Genomic DNA, 22,266 nt, shown 5'->3' with positions numbered 1-22,266 from the left:
GCAAACATGCTGAGTCAGCACATCCACGACCGGCATGAGTGTGCAAGTCAAAGCGGTACCTTGCAAGTGTCACGTCCCGACTGTTTCTTTAAATGCCACAGGATCCCTATCAAAACAAGACAAAAACAAACATACGGACAATCCTAAACCAAACCTATCAGTGCCCCCCGTTGCATTCCAGTCGTGCACAGACTAGGCTGGCTAAAATAGGCTGCTTTAAAGAGGTTTCCAGCCACGCGCAGAGCTGGCCTCGGAGATGCTCTTTACCCACGTGGCGCGCGGACGCTAATTGCTAAGAGGCTGAGAAACGCGCAGCCGGGAGACCGACCGCCCCGCCAGGAGTAACCCGGCACCTCCAGGGATAAAGCTCCGCAGCGCGAGCGGCGCCCGGGCGGGCGGGAGAGGCTGCCGGGGCGGTGACGTCGCCGGGGCGGGCCAAGTCGGCTGGCGCCGGAGGCCGCGGGTCCCGGCGGGGCGGGGCGGGGCCCTGAGCACCGGGGCCGCAGCCCGCGCCGGCCCGCGGGCCTCTCCGCCAGCCCCGAGGCTGCTTCTCCGCGCGTCTCGCCCGCACCGCAGAGCCTTCGGCACAGAGTCCCGGCGGGGGTGAGCCCGGGAGAGGCGGCCCCGCGCGGCCGGGACGCCCCAGCTGCAGGGCGGCAGGGGCGCCGGGTGCGGCCTGCGGGCGCGGGGCGGCCCCGGGGCGGGCCAATCTGTGCGGGACGGAGGCGTCTTCTGTTCCGCGGCTCCGCGGGGGCAGGCGCTCCGGCCGCGGGTCCTGCGGGGGGCGCCGGGCAGCCGCGGGTGGCAGGACGGGCGCGGGGAGCTGCGGCCGATGACGGGGAGCCGGGGTTCGGGCCGCGGCCGCGACCTGCAGCTGCAGCGCTCGGCTTGGGCAACTTCACTTTTCCCGCCGCCCGCCGGCGAGTTGGAGGGGCGGAGAGGTGCGGAGGGCTCGGGGGGGGGCTCGGCCCGAACTCTTCTGGAGCCCCCCCCCCCCCGAGCATGGGGGTGTTGGTGCCCTACGGAGCACCGGGAAGGCGTGCGGGGTAGCGTGCGAGCCGTGCGGCGGCGGGGGTGCGACCGAGGGCCGCGGGCCGCGCGCCGAGATTTGGGGAAGTGGGGGCCGCGCGGGCGGGGCGTCCGAGGGGAGTCGGCCACGCGGGGCCCGTTTCCTCTCGCTTCCTGCAGCGCTTGCTCGCGATGCCGAGGGCCGCGGGCCTGGGGCGCGGCGGCCGTGCTCCCCGGGCCTGAGCGCGCACCCGCCGCCGCGGGCCGTGAGCTCCCGGTGACTGCGCGGCCGGGGAGTCGCGGCCCGACCCTTCGGGAGGTGATGCCGGCCCAGTCCTGAGTGGCCCGGGAGAGCGAGGAAACCCCAAAATGGAGGACTTTTCTACCAGGACCTATGGCACCAGCGGCTTGGACAACAGACCTCTGTTCGGAGAGACGTCGGCCAAGGTGAGTGCGGACCTGGACGCGGGTTGGGGACGTGTGTGTGTCCGAGTGTCTGCCCCCCCCCGCCCCCCGGAGCCCTGGCTGCGGCCCCCAAGGCACTTGCAGGAGAGCGAGCTGCTTCTCCACCCGGCTTTGCCCTGCACGTGTTTGCCCCGCCGCTCGGCACTTTCCTCGGGATGGGGAGGGCCCGGGGGCCCTGGAGGCGCGGATGGAGAAACGTTTGGAAAGTTCTGGGCTGTTGGAGGCCCTTCCGGGGAGGGGAGGTGGAGCTGGAGTGCTAATCTTCGAGAGGCTTCAGGTGTGCCACTAAAGCTTCAGTGAGAACCAACCCCAGAGAGGTGCTTCTGCTGAGTATTTATCCAGGGCCTTGGAGGGTTTGCGGCTGAGGCAGCCAGAGAGAGAGAAAGAGGCTCGACGGGAGGCTTTCTTTGATGCTGCTCCATTCCGGGAAGGCAGCAAAGGGTCCCTGGACCCAAACAAGCTGGAGTACCTTATTTTAGCCTTTTAAAAAGCATGATGCCTTCTTACAGGCTTTATCATGTGATGTTCCGGGCCGGTAATTGAAGAGAGCTCTTTGCCTGTCTTCCGCTCTCTGAGTCATTTTGGCAATATTAGCTTGTGTTTTTTACACCTAGAAAGAGGTATTGGTGACCTCTGACCCCTGACAAAGTCCCTCTTTTTTTTTTTTTTTTTTAAGATTTATTTATTTATTTTAGAGAGAGAACGAGAGTGTGCAAGCAGGAGGGGCAGAGGGAGAATGGTGACAGAGTCCTTTCAGGCCTCTCAAAAAAGTAGGGCACAACCGGAGTCCGGAAGTGACTGAGTTTTTCAGCTTTGGTGGGGGCATCTAAGAGAAAGGATAGGAAACTTGTACACCTGGCAGGGGGGTGCATAGCCCTGAATTAGGAAGCTGCCAGCCTTCTACCTTTAATCTCTCTGTGGGTATTCCTCTTTCTTATTTTTATTTTTTTAAGAGTATCTGAACAAGAAAATGTTTCAAGCTTGATCTCTAGGAAGATTCACCTTGTTTATCTCGTGGCTTTGCGTAATCCCAGCTCACCCTGCATATGGTTTGAGAAGCATGGTTCTACTTCATTAGATGTTCCTATTTCTACTATGATTGAATATCATGGGATAGGCCCTGGGGCTCCAAGGAGCACAGGTGGGTGGGCGAGATCTGTAAACAAATGCGGTGCATTGGCTGTGTGCTATGACTGGGGCATAGACGGGGAGTGTTGGGGTACCTAGGAGAAACTGATGACTTTCATTGGGGAAGTTTGGGGAAGATCTTGGATGGCTTTTCCATTCAGAATTTCTGGTAGCCTTGGGCTTGCACAGATGAATGCCCCTAAATTGGGGTTTAACAAGAAGAGGATTTAGGGCCTGGAGAGTGGCAGCAGCTTGTTCCTTGAAGGTTTTGGACTCAGGTACCTGACTGTCCTGTTGTCCCGGGAACTCAGAGGTTCAGTGTCTTCCTCAAATGGCATCATACGCAGATTGGGGTTCCGGGTCACGTAGACTTGTACCTCCTTTAAACCCGGCAGCCCCTTAATACTGAGGTAGATGACTTGATAATGGGCTTGATTTATAAGGCACTGAAAAGTACTGATGTTTTCTGACTTGCTTGGGCCTAAACAGTGATTGTAAGTTTCCTATTGCCTGTGGTCAGTTTGAAACCCATCCAAGAACTTGACTGCTGGCAATGTTTCTCTCTTTGTTGCATCCTTATTAGTCCAAGAGTTTATAGGCCGGGTATTATGTAGGCAACTTCGGGCATGATAACAGTGGGTTCAGCTGCTCAGAGATGAAGAATGAAGATCAATTCCAGGTACCAGAATTACTCCCTGTAGCTCCCTCCATGAGGCTGAAAGAATGATGGGACAGAAATTAGAACTGAGAAAGGAAAGAGACTGTTGGTCTGAGGATGGGAGAAAACATCATGTGTCTTATATATATTTATTAAAGATTTTATTTAAGAGGAGGAGAGAGCGAGCGAGCGAACAGTCGAGTGAGTGTGAGCGTGCACGTGCGGGAGCCAGCCCATGCATGAGCAGAAGGAAGGAGAAGCAGACTCCCCACTGAGTTAGGAGCTAGGCATGGGGCTTGATCTCAGGACCCTGAGATCATGACCTGAGCTCAAGGCAGATGCTTAACCGACTGAGCCACCCAGGCACCCCCATCATGTGTCTTATAAATTGAGATGTCAAGTGTGAAGGAGAGACCTAGGTCTTTAATGACAGTGAATGATTTTTTTTTTTAAAGATTTTATTTACTTATTCATAGAGACACAGAGAGAGAGAGAGAGAGGCAGAGACACAAGCAGAGGGAGAAGCAGGCTCCACACAGGGAGCCGGACGTGGGACTCGATCCGAGGTCTCCAGGATCACACCCTGGGCTGCAGGCGGCGCCAAACCGCTGCGCCACCAGGGCTGCCCATAGTGAATGATTTTTTTGGAGGATTTGAAGTGGACAGGGCACAGGAAGCAGGCAGAAGAAGTTGCAGTGGAGCAGCTATTCTTGTGGAGAACAGTCTCTGCCAGAGCAGATTCCCGGGGACCCCGAGAAACCCTTCACTGGCCTCTGTGTGCATGTATTCCCAGCTTGCTCTCTTCCAGATGCCAGGAAACTGGACACACAAGCTGCTTAACTGTGAAACTTTGTATTAAGGAGCTACCATTTCTGAGGAGAAAATCCAGAAAGGGGAAAGCCCACTTCCTGTCATAGTCTGTTAGATTCTCTGAACTTTCAGGAATCTTGTTTGCCATATAACAACAATTGACCATCTATTTTATTTTATTTTTATCTTTTTTTTTTTTTTTTTTTTTAACCTCTCAATGTAAATTTAGAAAAGACCAGAACTTCAGGTCTAGTGTCTAACTCTAAGGCAGAGATGACTAAGAGCCCACAGAGCAGTAAAGAGTCTCCAGGGAGGTGGTTTTTCCTCACTGCTAGGCAGCAGCATGCTAGGCATTCAGGCTTTCCCTTGGTTGGTCATCCAGTTCCTTTGTGAGGTGGGCATTGTGACTTCTGTTGTATCACTAAGGAAGCTAATCCACAGAGGAGGCTACTTGTTCACTCACACTAGTAGCTCTTCCCTGGTAATGTTCTAACAAGTCCCTTTTATGACGAGGATAGTAAATACTGAATGGTGCAGTCTGTACTACATACTTAGAAAAGCACTGTAGACATTCATGTAAGAGTTACCCCTTCCCAGGAAATGGGTGAAAGGGTTCATCCAAAGTTGTGGAGTGAGTGAGTGAGAGATACTAGAATTCACTAGAAGACAGAATCCAGTGGGCCTTGAGCAGCTTCCTCGTGGGCAGGTCTTTGAAGTCGCTTTTGACTTCACGGGATGCTTCTGTTTCTTTCATCTACCAAACTCTAAACCTAGACTTCAGCATGAGACTTAGCAATACCTCTCACGTAGAGTGGTGGGGGAACGGCAAAGTGAGACAGACCGTTCTGTACTTACATAAATATCTAAGGGATAATAGACAAGAAAGGAAACCTATCCGTCATTCCTTTGGAATTACATATTGCTAGGTGGGCTAGCTGATGAATCCTGGTCACAATGTTTTCAGCTGTTTTTATCCATCCCCAGAGTCTGGCATGTAGTTTTGTACATTCTTTAGAGTGAAAAACCAGTGTGGCGCAGTTGCTAAGGTGAATAGATCAGTTGCTGAGATGGCGTATCTGCCGAGAGAGAGCATAAACCTGTGCTCTGGCTTAGCGTTTTCTAAAGGAGCCTTGTCCAGTAGAAATGTAATGTGAGCCACATGTGATTTTAAATGTCCTAGTAACCATAAAAAAGTATAAACAGGTAAAATTAATACATTTTACTTAATTACCTATCAAAAATAACATTTGAATGTATAATTAACATAAAAAGCAGAGACATTATTACATTTCTGGGCTAACTAAGCCTTTGACATCTAACATGTATTTTTTTCCTCCGAGCCCATGTCCGTTCTGGGCACGTTCCAGGTGCTGGGTAACCACAGACTGCTAGTACTAACCTTACTGGACAACACAGTTCTGAAGTTGAGGAGTTCGTAGCTAGGTGTTCCCGTAGTCCTTTTCACAGAATATTATTCTCTGTGGGGCTTCTCAGAACTTTTAATATGCTGGTTTTCCCTGGGACTCTGGTTGGAGAGGATAGGTAAGCCCTACTGATAGACTGTTGGTAACTTAGCTTTCTGGGACTGGCGCAATGAGTTAGAGTTCTTACCTCCCCCCTGGGAGCATCGGTGACACCCAATTTCTACAGAACACTTTCTGGGAAATGTTACTATAGGAAGTCTCTTCCTTTGCTCCTCCCTTCCCTCCCCTGGTATGAACTAAAACCTGGAGAAATTCTCCCTCTCCTACCCGTGGCTGCCTTTTAAAGTTTGCTTTAGGACCACACATAGTTGGGGCCATCTTACTAAGTATCAGAGGGGCCCTAAGTTAACTTCAGGGCTTGAATCCATCTTCTTTTGGTTTGCCGGCTGCCTGTCCCATCATCTGAAATCTGTTTCATCCAGTCCAGATGGATGAACCTAGATGGGAGGGAGAAGATGGTTCTCTCTGGGGAGAAAGCAAACCAGCTCCCATAGCAAGCACAGACAGGAAAGGAGATACCACCCGTGGTGGAATGTAGTGTAAACTGCTTTCTGGACCAGCCTGTTCTGTTGATGGGTCACTGATTCCAAAAATGAGTGATTCATCTTCTAAGGCAGGTGGTGATCATGGTGACCTCTCCATTCATACGTGGATGTGCTAGAAGAGAGTGAGTGACTTTGGTGAAGGTATGTATACTGAACTCAGATGATATGGGGAGAATGGGGTCTGTGCAGGGGATAAGTTACTGGGCCCCAAGGTTCAGATCTTTTGGTTCCAAAGGCAAAGGGCTCATGTACGAGAAAGTATTTTTCCTGCCTCCTTCCTTCCTTCTTCCTATAAATAAATAAGATGGGAGGGCCAAAAAAGTCTTTTTATGACCTGTATTCCAATTAAAGCAATTCCAGCTTAGAGGATTTAGCTTCTGCAAATGATGGTGTAAAATGTGAGGGCTACTTTGTGCTTTTTGTAGGGGTGGTGGTGGTTTAAGAGTTACTCTTAATTAATAACAGAGCTGGGATGAAGATTATTATGTCTGGCTGCCAACCCCCCACTGCCTAGAACTCCAAAGCCTTTACTCTGAGGGATGCAAGCTTCTAGCTTCTTTCCTCTTGATACAGCTTTAGGGTGATCCTCTGAACCCAAGTTTTGTCTCCCTCCAAGGGGAGCTAATAGCCCAGGGTACCAGATCAGCTATCCCCTTGCCTCTCATCCTGCCTGACAAACCGCTTTGAGTTGAGATTTCTTGTGCTGGAGATAGTTGAGGATGGTCCATGCCATGCCTTTTTTCTTTATTAGTCTAATAAATTTGCTGTCTTCCATCCCCAGACCAGAGGACTGGGGATCTCTGCAGGTTGGGTTCAGGCATTTATAATTTTAGAAAGCCCCTCCAAGGATGCTGGTGTAGAGAGAGGGCTGAAATCCCTTGGTCTTTTACCCATGCTGTGTGGAAGCCCAGTGCAGGCTGGCACCACTACACCTCTTTCCTTTAGCTGCCTCCTGCTCTTGGCCAATGCTGTTTACCTTTCTGTAGTGTTCTTGCTGAACCCTGAAATCAGACTCGTGATGTGCAGTAAGTCAGTCTCTGAGTCACCGGGTTTGAAGCAGAGAAAGTTGTATTAAGGGCAGCCCAACAAGGCAGGGAAGAACATTGCCAAATCAGAGTTACCCTGTTGAGCTTAGGAATGGCTGATAGGATTAGCAGAGTATGTGGCAGTTGGAACAGGACCTGGATGGACCTTGAAACTTCTCAAGGGGTTCTCGAAACTTCTCGAGGGTATTTGCTATCCTCTGCATCCTCGTCAGCTCCTTGAGGGTAGGAGCCAGTTGCCTCATTTCTCCAACCTTTCTGGCAGTGGGCACAATGGCCAGTCTTGATGTTAAGTATATTAAGATGTGAGAACTAAGCATCACCAAAAAGGTAATCTACATTCTTCGGACGTGTTGGGTGACAGCAGGAGAGGGGGCTGGTGTTCAGAAGCCTGGAACACTGGATACCAAACCAGGAAAGGGTGCTTCAGGCTCTCCTGCAGCAATGGCCTCCTGTGATTTCTCCTTGCTGCACTTCAGCAAAGGGGCAGGTAGTATACCTAATACAGTTTTATACAAAAAAACTTAAACCAGGCCTTTTGGGTTGGCCTCCCAGAAGCTCTCTGGTCCACTGACTAGTCCTCTCCATAGACGGGATTTTTGCAGGTCTGAGGTGGTAGGTTAGGTCTGCAGAAATGAGTCTTTTTTTTCCCCTTAGGGTCAGTCTATGGGTCATGTATATGTATAATTAGACTTTTTTTGAGCAGCTTTAGGATTAAATGGGTTGACAGACTTGAGTGTCCCTGTAGGAATGATGGAATGCATTTAAAATTGGGACTTAGAAATTGGGGCCAGGGTATGGGCCCCCCCCTCTATTCCCACTCATGTCTGAGGACCCAACGTCTCATTGGCAAGATGCCTCATTAGATGGAGAAATAATACTACCATATTAGCAGCCGTTTACCAACTCTGGTAAATGTCACTCTGTTCTAGGGGCTTTACATATATTCTCTTACAAATCCTTATAGCAGTCCCACATGTTCGACTATTGTACAAATATGGCAATTTAGGCTTAAAAGTTGAAAGACTTCTCTAAGGCTGGCATATGGCAGGAGAATAAATCCGTCTCATCCACAGTCTCCTAACCTTGTAATCTTGCACTGTGCCTCTCATGCTGGAGGTCACACTCTTTCCTGTTCCGGGATCCTAGGGATTATTTTGCCCCTTAAACTTATGTAGGAGGTTTATTTTTCTATTTTCGCTGTGATGTGATTTCCATAAGTAGTGCTTTAATGAAATTAATATATTCAACTTCATCTATCTACGAGAAAGAGAATCTGGTATCCTACAATGTACAAAAGATGTACAAAAATATTCACAAATGAAAGCTGCTTCAAAATGTGAGTGAAATAAGAGAAATTGAAAAATGTGCACGTACTTTCTCTAAACTGAGATGAGGGGGGAATTGGTGTCCAGATGGACACGCAGCAGTGGTGGTCACGGCACATTTGAGAGAGCTCTCTGGGTGTGAGGGTTGTATAGTGTGGGTGTGCCTGTATCCTCGTGACTACTTGCTCGTGAGGCCTCTGCTCCTTACGCTGTTCTAAGTCTGGTGTTTCTTTGGGAGGTCTCAGAAGAGACGCACCTATGATCAAGTTTACTCTTTCCTGTGTGTTGCCAGTGACGTAGGATGTCCCCTGGCTTTCTACCCTGTGCGTGCTGTCCTTAGGTTTGCCCCAGATAACAGTGGGAGAGGAGGCTCCTACTTAGAGCTGTATAGCTCTGGGGAAACCAGGTTAACCTACTGGCAAGGCATGAGATTTCCTGCTTCAGCTGGGCTCCAACCTCCCCCATTTTACATCTCGATAGGTTTACTTTTATTTATTTATTTTAAAAAAATTTTTTGAGAGAGTGGAGATCACAAGCAGGGGGATGGGGCAGAGGGAGCAGACTCCACACTGAGCAGGGTGCCCTGATGTGGGACTGGATCCTAGGACCCGAGGATCATCATGACTTCAGCCAAAAGCAGACACTTAACTGCCTAAGCTACCCTGCCCCTCTTGGTAGGTTTATTCCTGTAGGGCTGCCTCTTGAGACCTCTTACGCCACTTCCAGACTTTTCCTGACAAGAAGTTTTCCACTGAGATTTGGAAGAAATAAAAGGAAAATCCTTTCTGAGAATTGGCCATTTATATATGGTATTGGAACTGTTAAGTTTAAGAAATGCAAAAAATTTTGATACAAAATTGTAGGGTGTGGCTCAAAGGTCTGAATCACTCAGTTCAGTTAACAATGGTAGGAAGTGGTGCCCTTTGGACGTCTCCTACACGCTAAACAGACTATTATTGTCTCTTTGCCTCACCAGAAAATAATCATGGTCTTCAGTGACCTGAAGCTCTTGTAGGTTGTGGAGGGTAAGTTCTGGATTTAAAATGGGACTGCGGCCTTTAATGAAAGGATGAGCAAAGTTCTGGGAACCTGAAGAAAGAGAAAATTCTACTCAGGGCACCAGATCAGAGGGCTTTTGCATCTTAGACCTTGAAGCTAGGAGTAAGATTTTTGACAGAGGAGGTGACTGGGGATCCCCAATGGGAGGTCTCGCTTGTGTCAAGGGGTGGGAACAGGAAGGTGCAGGAAATAGTGAAGGAACTCTTGAGTACCACTATGACTGCACTCGAGAACTCGATGGGAATGGGCTGGGTGGAGAGGCTTGAATCCTGTGCTAGGGAGTAGGAGTTGCTTCTGGAGGAAGATAGAAAGGCATTAAACGAATCCTTTTTCTTCCTTGTTCCCTCCTTGCTGAGCTTGAGCTTCAGCCATCCTGGCCCTTTTTTTTTTTTTTTTTAAATCCATTTCCCGATACACTTCAAGCTTCAGGACCTTTGTACTCGCTGCGGTGGCTTGTTGGCAATACCCTTCTCCCAGATTCTTGCACGTCTCGTTCCTCTTCCATTCCTTAGGTCACATCCTCAGAAAGGATTATTAGACCTCTTTTTTAAAAATAGCCTCCCATATCCACCCTGGCCATCCTTCATTTACCCAGTTTTATTTTCTTCCAACTTTCCTCACACTTGACATGTAAAAGGAATGGAGAATGAATGCCTGACATCAAAGTGGGAGGTAGTGTGGATGGAAGGCTCTTATGATGTTCCTGGGACTTGAGCTTTTCAGGCTGGAGATGGACTCCATGAGGGAGAGATTCAATTAGAGATGAAGAAGATGGAGACAGTTAATTGGGCCACGGAAGGGGTGCAGGATGGGCAGAGAAACAGGTCACCTTCTGGTCCTCTTTGGGCTGGAAGGAATGGAAACAGGAGGTGGAGGAGGAGGAGTTTTCCTCTTTTTCGTGGCATCTTTTTTTTAGGATAGAGTGGGACCAGGAAGCTGAGTTGAGCCATCTCAAACCACTTTCTGTAAAGACGCAGGGACCATCAACTCAAAATGAAAGGCCATGGAAATACAGTGAAGGCTCAGCTGAAAACAGGAATTTGCAGCCAACTCCGTTAGCCCGTCTTTCAGCTAATGTTTGGGCACCTAATATATGCTGAGCACTGTGCTCCCCACTCCTCCCCATGCAGTGGCACTTTTGGGCCACATAATCAAAAACCCACAAAAGGAGATTATCTCTGCTCTCGGCAGTGGCGGCTCCCTCAGCCACATGGCTTGGCTTTGTCTGAAAGAGAGAAAGGTGCTGCCGATGGGTGATGCAGGCTGGTGCCAGGGTGCTCAGCTGGGAGGGGGGAAGGATGGGGCTGGACAGCAGCCATGCAGCCATGTGTTGTGAGTGGCTCACAGTCTGACTGTGAACTAGGAAGATGTGGCCCTCCGGCTCCCAGACCTTATGGTATAGAGAGGGAGACAGACAAGTAACCCACAGGTGAGGTCAGGACAGTGGGAAGGCTTTACAGCAAGAGCATAGCACTTGAGCATAGAAGTGGTTGAGGGTTTGGGGCAGGAAGAGGGGAGTCAGGACTGGGTTTTCAGAGCCTCAGGAGCACAGGAACAGATCCGACCGGGAGTTGTCTATGCACTGCTGAAACTGCTGAACCCATGGTCTGAGACTGGTAGGGAGGCCCTCAAGTTAGAGCTTTGGTGTAACAGGTAGGGAATGATCGAGTCAGTGGATGTGGGTAAAGATCAGATGCAGGGGCAGTAGGGCACAACATGGCAGGGATACTGATTGGGCAAAAGCAGGTACAGAAATGACTGAGGAACTGAGAAGAAGAGGGGGAACAAGTGGACCAGATGTTGCCAGAGACATAGATTTTAAAGAGGATGCTTTAGTCCATTTGGGCTGCCACAACAAAATACCATGGACTGAGTACTAGGTGATTTTTATAAACCACAAACAGGTCTTTCTCAGAGTTGTGCAGGCTGGAAGTCTGAGGTCAGGGATGACAGCATGGTTGGATGGGGTCCTTTGCCAGGTTGTAGCTTGTGTTTGTACCCTCATGTGGCAGAAGCGGTGAGAGAGATCTCTGGAGCCTCTCATAAGGGCACCAGTCCCATTCCTGAGGGCTCTACCCTTGTGGCCTAATGATGTCCCAAAGACCCTACCTCTTAATATTGTCACCTTGGGCAGTAGGATGTTCACCTGAGAAATTAGGAAGACACATTCAGACCACAGCACAGGGCATTACTAAAGCTAACTCCATCTGGCCCAGGGAGTAGGGAATGCCCTGCATCCTACTCCTCAGCCATGAACCTGGGATGAGCTCATGGGTGAAATGGGCTCTACTGGGGACAGTGTTCAAAGACAGACAACAAGGAAATCCAGGGTGTGGAACTCTGCAGTGCACAAAGCCTGTTGGCTCTCATGGAACAGGTTTCTGGGGGTGGGATGGCTCACAGGACTTGAAAGTGTGGGTGTGAGGACTGATGGAGAACATTGAGCGGGAGGGTGTGGGTCTGCTGGGCTACCTGCGATGTTGTCTGAGGTGAAGGATTTTATGGAGCCACAAAACTAGAGACAATGCCAAAAATGGAATTATCAACTTTACCCCAACCCTCACCCGCTCTGTCTCCCTTCAGAAAGAGGAGGGGAAAGTTTCTGTAGCTTTGTCCATCCAGGGGCTTTGTCCATCCAAGTGGTCTGCACAGAGCTTTCTGTTTTCCTTTGTTTCTCCCTGGGGATGCTGAGCAGCACTGATGAAAGATGAATTCCTCAGTAGGAGGCCTTGCTCCCATGCCTCTGAAACCAGTGCTTGGTTCTGCTCTAGCAGAAAGTGAGAAATTGGGCTTATACTCAGGTAGGGAAACCTGGCCCCTGGTTTATTAGATATTTCTATGGAATTAATGGAACCTAGCCTGGGAGACACCAGTAGGGTGTTGGACCTTCGTGGCTGGCAAAAACATGAACTTTTAGGCAGCAGGACCAGGCCATGGCTTCTGCTGTGTTGCAGTGTGTCCATCCCAGAACAGTGAGGCCACATGCTTTTCTGCCTGGGAGCTGAGATTTCTGGAGAGCCAGGCTTCCAGCCTCTGTTGGTGAGAGGCCTTCTAAGGGAAATGCCGTTGGCCACTCCAGTTTATGATTCTCCACGTTAACCAGTGTTCGCAGAGTGTCAACAGTGTGCCAGGCTGCAGTGAAGGAAGACAAGTAGGCTGCCTGCCTTGCTGTAAACTTCCAGTCCTTTTTTTTTTTTTTTTTAATTTTTATTTATTTATGATAGGCACACAGTGAGAGAGAGAGAGAGAGGCAGAGACACAGGCAGAGGGAGAAGCAGGCTCCATGCACCGGGAGCCTGACGTGGGATTTGATCCTGGGTCTCCAGGATCACGCCCTGGGCCAAAGGCAGGCGCTAAACCGCTGCGCCACCCAGGGATCCCTAAACTTCCAGTCCTAATGCAGGAGATGGGCAATACATTTTATTTTGGTGCAGTAAGCATAAAGTGTGGGCAATGTGATGTTAGTGTCTTGAGATGAGAGCATCTCATCCTGAGAGGAAGGTGCCAGAGGATAGTGTCCAGAAAGGATTTACAGTGGATTTGATGTTTGACTTGAGCTCTGAAGGGTGAGCATTCAAATTGGGAGTGTGGCATGTTAGCCATCCCACCTCCCGCCCCACAGCTTACTCTTTTGAGACCATTATGCCTTTGTTTTTTTTCTTATGGGTCAATATAAGAGACTGTGTGTGAAGTAGCTGCTGTGTTTTCTGTGTCCCTGTGTCCTCCAGACCCATGCAACAAACTGACATCCAGAAGTTTGCCTCTTTGAATGATCCAGTGTGCTTAAATTAGCAAGCAGTCTTAAACCCTATTGCACTTCCCACAAGCACTCTTGGTTGTCAGCACTCTTAGGACTAACATTTGAGCTTAAATCAGAAAAGTTTTCTTGAGTTAACTTTTCTGTGTCCTTCCTCTCATTCCACTTCCCAAACTGCTCTAGAAATTCTGCTTTGCTCTTTTTGCTTGTTGCTTAAATGAGTTAGGGTTTTACTGCAGTAGCACAAGCCCTTAAATTCATTTTGGAAGTAAGCAAAAAATAAATTGCTTTGGAAATGGAATACTTGTTAGCGTTCCAAACAGCCTAGAACCAGGATGATTCCAGGCTGCTGAGGGTAAATGCCAGTTTTTTGTTTGGGATGCTGCCAGTTTTCTCCCAGAGCTATCATGAAATAGCTGAGCCTTTGACAGGAGTTTGGGGTTCTCTGTCTTGTATTAAAGATGCTGGCTCATGACCAACAAGGCAAGATTGGGGACTTCTCTGCTTTTTTGATTGCTGGGGAGTAGGCCTTCTTCTCTGGCCAAAGTGCAGTTTGGAGCTGACCATCCAGAACCATTAATTGTTAAAGCAAAGGGTCCAGATACCAGGAAGCCAAGTCCTCTTGTATGACAGACCCAAATGTGTTAAGGGTTGTTTTTCAAGTCCCATGATTAGCCAGTGGCAGAACCGAGATGAGAAACTTGGTCTCTTCAGTCTAATTTCAGGATTCTTATATATAACTAGTCTAAGGATTCTTAGACCTTTTGGCTTGGATTTTTCAGAGAGCATTGGATAGAGTTGGCCATTACCTGGTTGTATGACCTTGGGTGTTTCACTGAACCTAGTTACCCACTGGCAAATGGAGATCATGTATTTCTACCTTGCCTCAAGGGTTACCTTCTGTCATCCCAGGTACAGACCAGTGGCATGTATGTCCATCATTTTCTCCTTTCCCATTTGAAAGAAGATGAAGACCTGAATGCTCTGGGCTCAGGCTGATGGGAGGCCCTTTGCTCAGCTTTAATGAAGCTGGCTCAACTATTGGCTATCTCCATTTGCCATGCATTTTTTCTCTTTGGGGTCGTGGTTAAGGTCCTGAGGGACTACCCTCTCTTCTTTTTGTTCATCTGCCAGTCCTCTTTCAGCTTTGTCTTACATTCTCTACCTGACAAAGGTACCTCCCTTCCTTTCTCCTTAGTGCCCTCTCGAGCTCTGAACAGTGTCAACTTCTGCAGGTTAGACAGTTTTACTCATTGTATTTGCATCTGGAATATAGTAATTTTCTTCATTTTATTGAACTGTAATTGAGATCTTTAAGTGAATAAATGACTTGCAAAGTAATATATGCAGAATCTCTCTCAGGACTGCACTATATATATCTGTGTTCAGGTTCTAGAATGTCCTAAATTGCTTATCCTATCCTCTCTGCGCATGCACATAAGGATCAAGGATGATTATGATCCTGTTGAACTTTTGTGGGGAGTGAAAATAAAACACAGTAGAATGTCTAAAGGTCTGGGAGGGGAGAAGTTTTGGTCGGCAGAAATAGGAATAATGAAACAGGAGGAGACAGTTTCTATGAGAAATTGGTATTCATATTAGTTTGAAAACTGCCCTTTGAAATGCTATCTAATTATTTGCTTTTGTTGCTCTATCTTAGGAGACTGGGAACTGGGAGAGATGCTAAAGCCCTGAAAAGTAATCTCTGGGCCCAGGCAACAGTCTTCTCTTATTATTTAAACTTTTCAGTAATCAGAATGGTTTAGCTTGGACTTGTTGGTAGAGTGGTGCTTCTCAGATTTTAATGTACAAATCATCTGAAGAGCTTGTTAAAATGCAGATTGACTCAATAGGTCCTGGGGCAAGGCCCATGATTCTGCATTCCTCATGGGCTCTCACTTGAGCTGATGCTGCTACATTGCAGACCACACTTTCCATAGCACACTTTTAGAAGAGGCTAAAAGTGGGAGGTCTTACTAAGTCAACTATGCTCTTTCTTTGGCCTGGATTCATGGTTACTTGGTTACAGAAGGCCTGAAGCCAAGTCCTTGTCTTGGAGAATTCTCAGAAAACCCTGTGAGAAACACTTGACCATATCCTAAATGGTTCATCCCATCTTGAGAGTCCCAGGGGGGCTGCATTATGATAGAATAACTGATATTCATGAAGATGACTTGGGATTCTATTCCATGAACTGTCTAGAAGGCAAACAAGGAGTCTTCATTAAAGTTTAGATACATTATTATGAAAGATTAAAACCAGTTAGGCATACACAAGTTAAGTTTAACGTGAAAAAATCAAGAACTCTTCATTCCTGAAAGACACCGCACTGTAGTTCTTTGTGAATGATCTTTTGAGGAGCCACCTGTCATTTGATGTGTTTATTTAGACCAGATGTAGCATGCTAGGTTGTGCTTCCAGTGAGAAGTGTAAATGAGATCTGCTCTCTTGGAGCTCAATCCTGTTTCTGTCATTTGACTGATACTTGAGACCTTGGGCAAATTGTTTCTCAGAGCGTCTTTTGCCACTTGTAAAATAGTCTTAGTACCATTTCATCCCCAATTTTTTTTAAAAAGAAGATATGCAAACGCTCTTGGCATAGTTACTATCCCTTCACTATTACTACTTTTTCTCCTGCTCTCATCCTAGTTAGCATCTTGCTGTGCTGTTTGGAGATAAGTGATTCTTCTTGGCTACCTCACCTGAACCTCTTCACTGTCTTCTATCTATTGGTAAGAGAGTTGTGGTGAGGTCTGCAGACATTTGTAAACTTTTGCAAATCCCTGAACTCCTAGAAAAGAGAGCAGATATTCTCCGAATAGATCAGAGTTCAGTTAAACCTTTTTCACAAGGTAAAAATAATGGGGCTCCTGTTAATATACTGACGGTCTATATGACTTTGGTTAGGGCACACACTAATGTGTGGAAATAAGTTATTAGTGATCAGTGTAATTTGTCCCTTGGGTCTCTCCCCTCAGAAATGGTCATAATTTCAGACTCTGGGGTTTGCTGGGCAGGCTTCTCTAGCTGAGGCCATGAAAAGATCTTTTCTGAGTCCTTCTAGGTTTAGTAAGGGTGTGGCTGGTTGTGTTACCTTTGCCCTGTATAACATGTGAATTGCAGTGGCCTTGGTCTGTAGAGAGTGGTTTGTCCTTGGTTAGATCAGGCACATCCAATTTAATACTTGGCTTTCCTTTACTCTTTCTCCCAGTTTTGCCTGCCTCTTAACTTTGGATTCTTAGCTTTAAATATGGACGACTCAGAAATGGGTATTTGATGCTGCTCTGTGCTTGTTCCTTCCTGTGCCCTTTCATCCATGAGATTTTGTTTATTGGCTACTCCTGTTCCATATCCTGCTGTTCCTTGCACAGATGATACCAAAATAATCTTTATAAAACTACTGATTTCTTAGTTTTGACTCCTCAAAAATAAGACTACTTGGTAATCTCAATGGCCTGTAAGTGTTCCTTAATCAGAACTCTGTTCTGTAAACTCAACCAAATCTATATATTACAAGTGTATTACATGTTACTACTTTATACTAGTTAGGTGTAAATAAAATCTTGAGTTCCTACAGCTGAAGCTTTATCTAACCAGTGACCTTGACTTAGGAGTCCTGTTACAAAGTTGTTTCTCACTGTAGGACTTTGGGCAAATAATTTAACCACACTCACTGGACCTAAATATATATTAAGCAACATAAGGATTGAATTAGATCAGAAGTTTTCTTTTTTTTTTTTTAAGATTTTTTTTTTTTTTTTTTACTCATGAGAGACACAGAGAGAGAGAGGCAGAGACACAGGCAGAGGGAGAAGCAGGCACGATGCAGGAAGCCCGATGGTGGGACTCAATGCCGGGTCTCCAGGATCATGCCCTGGACTGAAGGTGGCGCTAAACCGCTGAGCCACCCCACCCGGGCTGCCCAGATGAGAAGTTTTCTAAACCATTCTATGGAATTGGTTGGAGTGGGGATGGGAATGACAAGGCTCAGTAGGTAGGACCCCAGGCTCTGCATTCCGTCAAATGATTCTTTGATTATTGAAGGCTTTTGCTATTAAAGGAGTTGGAAAAGCACTGCCTAGATAGTCTGAGATTGCCTCCAGTTCTGCCATTATGTGATCCCTTCCAGCAGTAGCATCTACTTTTAAATTACATTAGACTGGGATACCTGTAATACAAGTAGGCCCAAAGTCAGGGCACTCAGCATCATCTGCAGTCAGTTTCTGTTGTCACCGAGGCCCTGGGCTGGCCATTCCAGTACCCTTGTCCTTTTGCTTCTGTTTAAACTGTTCCCAGCAGCACATGGAATATAAGCATCCTTTCCCTGATATTCAGTCCTTTCCAGTCTTCAAAAGACTGTAGTGTAAAAACATCCTCTCCTTTCAGGAAACCTTTTCTCATGAGTGGTCTGGGTCTTCCCAGAGTGGCTCAGTATGCTTGGCCTTTTGGCAGTTCTGTGTATGTGTGTAAAGCTCAGAGGGGCAGGACCTTAGTTTCTTAATTCTAAATCGCCCCAGTGGCTAGCATTGTGCCTGAAAGTGCTGTGGATCCATCACAGGGCTCAAAAACTCTTTTCTCTTTCAGGATCGAATCATCAATTTAGTTGTTGGCAGCTTAACATCCTTATTGATTCTAGTAAGTATCTTTATTTTGTGTCTCACCCAGGCTCTTAGCCAAAGTTTTGAAAGCCTCAGTATTGTGGTTCAGTTTAACACTCAGAAAAAATATTTAAAAGGCCAGTACGTGAACACGTGAAGTATTCTAGTCATAGCCTAGTATTGTTTTATAACTGCTTGAAGAAAACTGCATTTGGCAACAGGAATAGATAGATTTCTACCTTCACCCCCCAGATGAGTATATGAAATAGCACATGGCAATTAAGTAGTTTCTCTGTGTTTGCCATGTTTGTCTAATAAATCTGTAACTTGTCAGTGGCACCAGCAATTCCCCTCTGTATATACCCCACAACTCCCCATTTCTGCTAATACCTTCATTTTTTTTTTTTGTTGTTGTTCCTAAAGCCTATTATCCTTTGGTTTAAAAAGATTATTTGGTCATGTAGTCATACTTCATCCTATATAATGTAGCTTGTTGCTACTGCTGTAAAATGAAAACAAAGCTATAGTTCCCATAGTGTGAAAATGGCATTTTTGTACCACAATTTCATTAAATCTGAGAATTTTAGTGAAGTTCCATTGATTTCTTAATGAAAAGAATTCTTCTATCACAGAATGCTTTTCTGTGGTAGAAGCAGAACTCCAGTTATTAGAAACCGATCTCTCAGTATTTTCCAAAATGTTCAGCAAAAACGTTTTTGGTTTTAATTTTTGTCGGCATATTCAAAGTAATGTTAACAAAGTTTAGAACTTTACCCCGTGTAATCCTTAATCCTGGGAATGACATTTAAATGCTTTGTAATCTTTTTGTCAAGGGGTTGTTTTGGGCTTAGCTAGTTTTATGAGCTATGATGTTTTCTGTCTCCTTTAGTTAGAGGAAAAGGATAGAAAAAGGAAGTGTTAAAAGAAGTAACTTACTGGAACAGATTTAGAAATCCTTCACTAAATATTAACTTAGCAGAAGGCAACCTGGGGGGGGGGGTAAGATACTGTTTTACAGTGTGAAGTGTTTTTTAATAGGACATTGCTTAAATTCTAATCTAACAGAGTGTCGGAATTACTCATAAGGTCTGACACAATTTCTTTTCATACAGGTAACACTGATCAGTGCTTTTGTTTTCCCTCAACTACCTCCAAAACCGCTGAATATATTTTTTGCTGTCTGCATCTCTTTGAGTAGTATTACTGCCTGCATACTTGTGAGTACTATTTAGAATTTAAATTGAGTATCCTTGATCGCTGAAAGCTGCAGTGCCTATTTAGGACAGATTCCCAGCCTTGGCTCTGTAAGAAAGGGTAGGTCTAATTACCCACCCTCACCTTGCAACAAAGGATGTCAGAAATCTCAGTATTAATTGGCAGATTTTTGTTTTTGGGATCAGGAGTTGTTAACTGTAAAGGGTAACTGTTCCTTTGAAAGATTAAAAAAAAAAAGGAAGGGGGAAAATAGTTAGGACTGGGATGGCCAAAGCTTTGGTTTAATTTACCTAATTCATCTTCCTTCAAGGACTTAGAGGCCCAACAGGATTTGCCAGATGCCATTACTGCTCTAAAGGGAAGAGATACAGCATTCTGGATTAATTTCTAATTACAGAATTAGTCTATTTTAATCTCTATGCGTATCTCCCCAAATGAAAGTAATTAACACCAAGAATCTCCTGGGAAACCTTAAACTGCAGCTGTATCCTTGTCACAAGAATGTACAATTTTACTGTAAAGATGCTTTTCTTTCATATAAAGAAAGAAAGATGGTGATAATCCTCACTTAGATATTTGCCAATTGTTCAGTCATTCATTAGCTGGCTGTTGTTTTATTTCCCTTGAGGAGCAGTAGAACCAAAACTATAAACCTTTAAAAGTAATAGTTTTGACTCACATAGGGCTTAAATCTCCATTGCAATGTGTTTATCTAATTAACTTATCCTGCTCTACTCTTATGATATGAGGAAGACTTGTCCCATCCACTTCTAGAGCCTTTGGAACAAAGCTACCAGAAAATGACTCCTTCTCACTCCCAGCCTAAAGCCAGGAGTGACTAACCTGATTTAGTTTTGTATAAAAACTTTTCTTGTATTGGCAATCTGACTCTGTAATATGAACTTAAAAGTTGTTATCCCTTCCAGAACCTAAGAGAGCTGTACCTTTTTACTCAAATATATTTAAAATAGATCTACGAGGTATAAATTCTTGGATGGCTTGTCAGTAATTGGATGACTACTGGTTTGAAGAGAATAAAGGTAGCTGAGAAAGCAGGAATAAGTATGATCTTGGATGTGGAAACTCCATACTACTAGAACTATAAAGAGAAAAATTACATTCTAGTTGTGGTAGTTTCAGAAATGTAGATTAACATAAAGCCTGTCTCACTTAGGGGGAAAAGTATATATGGATGAAATTGGTCACAGTTGAAAAGAATTAGTTCTCTTTAGAAATTTTTATACCAGGTCCAGTGACTACGATTTTAACTCTTATTTAATTCTTCTTCTTTTAGATCTACTGGTATCGACAAGGAGACTTAGAACCGAAATTTAGAAATCTAATTTACTATATCTTATTTTCTATCATCATGTTATGTATATGTGCAAACCTATACTTCCATGACGTGGGGAGGTGAGGCTGCTATAGGAGAAATACTTACCAGGTCTCTTCAAAGCTATCCATTAGGACTGTGAACAAGAGCTGGGTAAGCTTCTGAAGAATCTCCTGAACAAGTCTGATACATGATTTTCATGTTAATTGTAAATCTAAAATACCCTCTTGCAGGGGAGACCTAGATTGCTTTGCTTTTTCTTTAAGGAGGTGTTGTTGCACTTAAACATTCCAACCCTTAAAGCTCAAATGGCACAAGCAATTTTCACTTTTGAAATTAAATTTTTTTATACTGTAAGTGCATGGCGAAAGGCTATGTAACAATCTTGCATTTTAAGACAAATATTCTTTTATTTCTGTTAAACTGAATATACAATTGTTCCCTAGGCAACCAACTTTTGCTTATAACTACAATTTAATTTCACATTAACAAAACACAGATGGTGAAAAGACAACTTTGATTGTGAAGATCTAATTACAATAATAAATAAAATAATTTATACATGGGCTTTTTTTTTTTCTTTCCCTGTGACTTTTCTATAGGGATCCTGTTCATTAAAGCCCTAGTGGCTAATTTTGGCTTCACCTTCTCTAATACAGGAATGGCTCCTGATTTCTTTCCTTTGATAACAGAAGCAAATTTTGTTTCTTTAAACTGCCTGAGAGGGAGAAGTTATGTCACCCCACCAGCTACTGCACTAAAGTGAAGGGCAGACTCTGATACCTTCCCCAACTATTTCTTGGGTAATTTGTATAGCAAAACATGTAAGAAAGAGTCATGGTATAGGGTAGGCAACCTTACTTTTCCCATTTAGTTTAATTTTATTTCAAAGTGCTAACTTTGTAAACTGACCATAGTGGGTTCTGAAGGGGTAAAAACTCTACTTAGCTTCTGGTGAGCTGTATTCCATATTCCCTTTAAAAGTAATAAAAAACCTGTAGTGAATTTTTTTAATTCTTATAATGCTTCTCTGTGTACCCAGCCTGAATCAGCTCCCACTGCCAGCAATGGGTAAAACAACAGTAACCGCCACACAATCCCCTCCTTGATCTCTGTGTATGCTAGTAACCTCTCAAAGTAAAGATACTTAGAACATTTTTGAGGGTCACTGGTAAGCTCTACACCATGTTGATGGGATGTTTCTAAAATAAGAACAGGCCAACTTGAGATGGGATAGAGCCATGTCTGATCTTAAGAGAGATGAACATTACTTCTTTTAAAACACAGTTAAGCTTTGGTGATTGTAAACTTTTCTCAGTAGCTGAAGTGAATGAAATCCCTGCTGACAGTTAACATGAACCACAGGGATGGACGCAGTTAAGACGTCCATACTCAATTCACCTACCCACAAGACTCCTAAGACTAGACCTCAGATGGTATATTTAAAGGAGGTAAAAAGTCATAGCAGCAACACTGTATGTGGCTTATGCACTGTAGCTGTTTAAAAGCCAAAGGAATGGTGAATTAAGCCTCTTGCGAGTTGCTCCTATTTCTTTGGAGATGTTGTAATTAACAGTGTGGCTTCTTTGCCTGAGCTACCTGTCTCTTTTTAAGAATTACCTAATGACAGTTGACCAAATCCTCAACATCCTTTGAGTCTTCTGAAACAGGACTGCCCAAAGATGATCCAATGATATTTGATTCTTCTCGATGATGTTGGAGTATGGGATCTGTAAGGAGTTAAGTGTAAAGTTAGTTTAACATGTATGTACTCTAATCCATGTCAAGAATGTACAGTAAGTACTCTACCAAAATTTAACAAGATGACTACTGTT

General features: G+C 45.4%; 2 protein-coding genes across 11 annotated transcripts in view; one reads left to right on the top strand and one right to left on the bottom strand.

Moving 5' to 3' along the window:
• The first annotated feature begins 565 nt into the window (after window positions 1-565).
• Window positions 566-20,997, top strand: TMEM243 (transmembrane protein 243). The gene is made up of 5 exons (XM_038556681.1): window positions 566-603; window positions 1,189-1,455; window positions 17,870-17,920; window positions 18,996-19,100; window positions 20,393-20,997. Exons 2-5 carry the CDS (start codon window positions 1,378-1,380, stop codon window positions 20,513-20,515), a joined length of 357 nt encoding a protein of 118 aa, XP_038412609.1. The 5' UTR covers window positions 566-603; window positions 1,189-1,377; the 3' UTR covers window positions 20,516-20,997.
• Window positions 20,822-22,266, bottom strand: part of DMTF1 (cyclin D binding myb like transcription factor 1) — a 44,112-nt gene continuing 42,667 nt past the window's right edge. For 9 of the 10 annotated variants that reach the window (XM_038556673.1, XM_038556679.1, XM_038556672.1 and 6 more), the window contains one exon: window positions 21,931-22,161. In XM_038556673.1, the coding sequence (XP_038412601.1) occupies window positions 22,052-22,161 (110 nt within the window). In that variant the 3' untranslated portion in view covers window positions 21,931-22,051. Of the gene's footprint in view, window positions 22,162-22,266 lie in introns of all 10 variants that reach the window. The other variant, XM_038556671.1, reaches the window with a different exon arrangement.

The sequence above is a fragment of the Canis lupus genome, chromosome 14 (assembly GCF_011100685.1).
Source record: "Canis lupus familiaris isolate Mischka breed German Shepherd chromosome 14, alternate assembly UU_Cfam_GSD_1.0, whole genome shotgun sequence".
NCBI lineage: Eukaryota > Metazoa > Chordata > Mammalia > Carnivora > Canidae > Canis > Canis lupus.
This window is presented reverse-complemented; position numbering and strand designations above follow the sequence as displayed.

Excerpts from the sequence above, each read along its gene's own strand:
- TMEM243 (XM_038556681.1), top strand. The coding sequence starts at position 1,378 with ATGGAGGACTTTTCTACCAGGACCTATGGCACCAGCGGCTTGGACAAC. Across the intron at positions 1,456-17,869 it reads TCGGAGAGACGTCGGCCAAG|GATCGAATCATCAATTTAGT; the intron begins GTGAGTGCGGAC and ends TTTCTCTTTCAG. Across the intron at positions 17,921-18,995 it reads TAACATCCTTATTGATTCTA|GTAACACTGATCAGTGCTTT; the intron begins GTAAGTATCTTT and ends CTTTTCATACAG.